General features: G+C 39.4%; 1 protein-coding gene across 1 annotated transcript; it reads left to right on the top strand.

Moving 5' to 3' along the window:
* The first annotated feature begins 682 nt into the window (after nucleotides 1–682).
* On the top strand, nucleotides 683–2,966 carry LOC141250270 (uncharacterized). Its single transcript, XM_073669909.1, has 4 exons — nucleotides 683–928; nucleotides 1,219–1,539; nucleotides 1,823–2,338; nucleotides 2,661–2,966. The coding sequence occupies exons 1-4, from the start codon at nucleotides 683–685 to the stop codon at nucleotides 2,964–2,966; spliced, it is 1,389 nt and encodes a 462-aa protein (XP_073526010.1).
* The last annotated feature ends 603 nt before the right edge of the window (nucleotides 2,967–3,569 follow it).

The raw sequence follows: 3,569 nt of genomic DNA, 5'->3' as shown, positions 1-3,569 counted from the left end.
TGATCTTTTAGTACTTGATAAGAGATTTACCACCTAAATTATATGAGAACTGTGATATGATAAACCATTTCTAAAAGATATGGGCCCCATATAAATGGGATCCTGTGCGGTAGGGTCACCTTGCACATATTAATTTACAGCCCTAAATACTTGATACATGAAAAAAAAATTCAAGTTTTTTCCTAATAATATAAGAAGATAGTACATAATTTTAATTTTTTTTTCTAATTTCAAGAGCTCTTGAATTCTTAAAAATGAACTCTTGGATAATGTATGAAAACAATATCTCTCCTCGTAGCACTCATTCCTAATTATCGATCAGACAATCTATCATATTTTAAATTTATTTTTACTCTTTAATATGAAAAACTACAAAATTAATTTGGCCAAAATAACTATTAACTAGTCAATAACCACGATAATAGCTGGGCGTAATTCATGGTTGCGACCATTTCAGAATTCATAGCTCATATGTGGTTAATACTTAGTCTTAACATTTTTTTAGTAATTCTAAACATAAATCATGTGGTTCTTTCTATTCATCATAAACGTGTGTGGTTATCCATCCACCCATTTCTTTCTCAACAAGTACGTAACTCCAGTATAAATAATACCCTCTACCTCCTTCAAAATTCATCAACCCAACAAATAAAAATAAACATAAAACTTGAGAAAAATAAACATGGCAACAAAAACCAAAAACCTAATTCCTCTTCTATTGCTTCTTATTATCAACGCATTTGTTTTTTCCTCCATCAACGCTGCTGAGGCCCCCGCCAAGGAAGAGCCAGCTGCAGAGAAGAAGCCGGCAGCCGAGGAGGCGTCGGCACCCGAGGAGGCATCAGCACCCGGAAAGGCACCGGCTGCTGCCGGTGGTGCTATTGATATCACCACACTCGGAGCTAAACCCGGCGCTGACGCAGCTCCGGTAATTAATTCCTGGATATTATTTTATAAGTGAACTCGATCCAAATGAAATGCATCAATGGAGTTTAGTTTCTGGTCTGAAAGTGAACTCGATTGATGCATCAGTAGAGTTTAGCTTTATTGGAAAGCACAAGCTGAACTCGACGCATATGAAATGCATCGAGTTTATGTACTGAAACTTTCGAAATATACTAAATGTGCTAAATTTTAACCTCATATCTTAGAAAAACTGGAGTGTGCGTAGATGCGCCTGGTGTTTTGTGATTAATTGTGTTTGATTGATAAATGAAGGCAATGAACAAAGCATGGGAACAAGCATGTGCATGTGAAACACCATCAACTATAGTTGTGCCGAAGGGCAACTATTCGTTATCATGCTTATCATTTCTTGGCCCATGCAAAGCTCCGATCACCATCGAGGTCGCCGGAAACTTCGAAGCTCCCAAGACCATGGCTGAATTGAAGGGATCTGACACGTGGATTAAGTTCGAGAGAATCGGAAAGTTGAGCATCGTAGCCAAGGACGGCGGCGGTGTCTTCGATGGTAACGGCGAAGATGGATGGAAGAATAACCGTTGCGAGTCCACCGGTGTCTGTGAAACCCTACCTTACGTACGTGCATGTTCCATTCATTATATTTTATAAATTAACCCATATGATATACACACTACAAAGTGCATTAGAAAGTGGTCCGTTATAGATTTGTGTGGTCGACTATAATCATCTACTAAGGATATCTGGACGGATGTTTTTCGTCCCCAATTCCGAAGAAGGAAAAAAAGTCGTCCACAAATCCGTAAAGTAGATGAAAAAAGTCATTCACAAACCTAATAAACTTTATTACGGTGTGCTGCACATGTAAATACATATTCTAACGATACATGCATTCATGCAGAACTTTAGGTTTTTCTACATAAACGACTCGACACTTGACGGAATAACGTCGTTAGATAGCAGGCAATTCCACTTCAACTTGATCAACGTCTACAACTTCACTATCCAAAACTTGAAGATCATAGCACCCGGTGATGCACGTAACACTGACGGAATCCACATCGGTCGTTCAGTAGGGGTTAAGATCGTCGACACCTCAATCAAGACCGGAGATGACTGTATCTCCATCGGAGATGGAACCAAGAACCTCACCGTTGAGAAGGTCACATGCGGCCCTGGCCACGGTATCAGTATCGGAAGTCTCGGACGTTATGACCACGAGGACAACGTTGAAGGCATTGTCGTGTCACAATGCACCTTCACCAACACTGATAACGGTGTCAGAATCAAGAGTTGGCTCAACTCCAAACCCGTTGAAGTTAGAGACGTCCGTTTCGAGGAGATCACCATGGAAAACGTCACTTACCCTATTCTCATCGATGAGGCTTACTGCCCTGCTGCCCATTGCGACGCCTCGGTACGTACATTCACATATGCCCTAACTTTGAGAGGCGGATCCAGGAGGTATGGAGTCCCTGACCAGCTCTCCCCTGGATCCAATATATTTTTAATGACCCATTTCATGAATTCCTGGATACACAACTGTAGCGACTTCTTCTTATCAAAACTAAATTCTGGACTTATGTAGAGTACATACCCCCTGGACCCAAGGGGTACAGAGTTCCTGCACACCTCTTCCCTTGATCCAATATTTTTCTTAATGACCCATTTCATGAATTCCTGGATTCGTCACTGTAGCGACTTCTTCTAATCGAAACTAATCTCTGGATTTATTGTAGATTCCTTCTAAGGTGAAGATTGGAAATGTACACTTCAAGAACATCAAGGGAACCGCGGCAGACCCATCAGTGATGAGATTTGTGTGCAGTACGGCACTACCATGCGAGAACATTCATCTAGAGGACATTGATCTAAAGTACAGCGGACGATTGGGGCCGACAGTGTCCGAGTGCTGTAACGTCAAGCCAGTGTCCACTGGTACAGTCAACCCACCAGCTTGTGCCGCGGCGACTACAGAGGCTGAGGCTTCAGATCATATAACCGCCGGACTCAAGTTCGTCAAAGCCGCCGCAGCTAAAGCCTAATATGAATTTTGAGATTTTCATTAGGGTAGCCATTAGGATGCTCTACAATATTATTGAATCGGGAAATGGAATCTTTAGTATTAGTATTTTATTTTGGTGTTTTGTATAAGAGTTTTGTTGAGGAATATAACTACAGATGCGTTGATTTTTGACTACGTGGTTTCAGGGGCGTAGCTCCTACATCTTCATCTATAGGAGATAAAAATTTCCGAATTTACTGAAATTTTTTTCAAACTGTTCAATTTTCCAATTTTTTTTCCGTATAGACACTCCCAAAATATTTGATCAAAATGTAGATTATGTGGGAGAGCCGCCGTTTCAAACGGTGCTTTTTGTGAAGGTGAAAATAAATAAATTATGTGTGAGACCTCATTCGAAACGACGTCTCACACACGTGTACTTACAAAAAAGTTAAATTCTTATGTGGATGTTTTTTTATCACTGTGTATATATGAGCCAACCTTCTACATTGCAAATTGCCTATTTTATTTTCATCTTTATATAATTATAAGATTAAAATTATTTATTATATATTTTTAATAAATTTATATATTAGCATAATTATAAATTATGAAAAATATAAAATCTAACACATAAAATTTA

Source organism: Phyllobates terribilis, unplaced genomic scaffold (genome assembly GCF_046119375.1).
Source record: "Phyllobates terribilis strain yellow unplaced genomic scaffold, ASM4611937v1 Scaffold_5511__1_contigs__length_51160, whole genome shotgun sequence".
In the NCBI taxonomy this organism is placed as follows: Eukaryota; Metazoa; Chordata; class Amphibia; order Anura; family Dendrobatidae; genus Phyllobates; species Phyllobates terribilis.
This window is presented reverse-complemented; position numbering and strand designations above follow the sequence as displayed.

Coding starts and splice junctions, on each gene's coding strand:
- LOC141250270 (XM_073669909.1), top strand. CDS start 683: ATGGCAACAAAAACCAAAAACCTAATTCCTCTTCTATTGCTTCTTATT. Junction 929..1,218: donor CCGGCGCTGACGCAGCTCCG/GTAATTAATTCC, acceptor TGATAAATGAAG/GCAATGAACAAAGCATGGGA. Junction 1,540..1,822: donor TCTGTGAAACCCTACCTTAC/GTACGTGCATGT, acceptor GCATTCATGCAG/AACTTTAGGTTTTTCTACAT.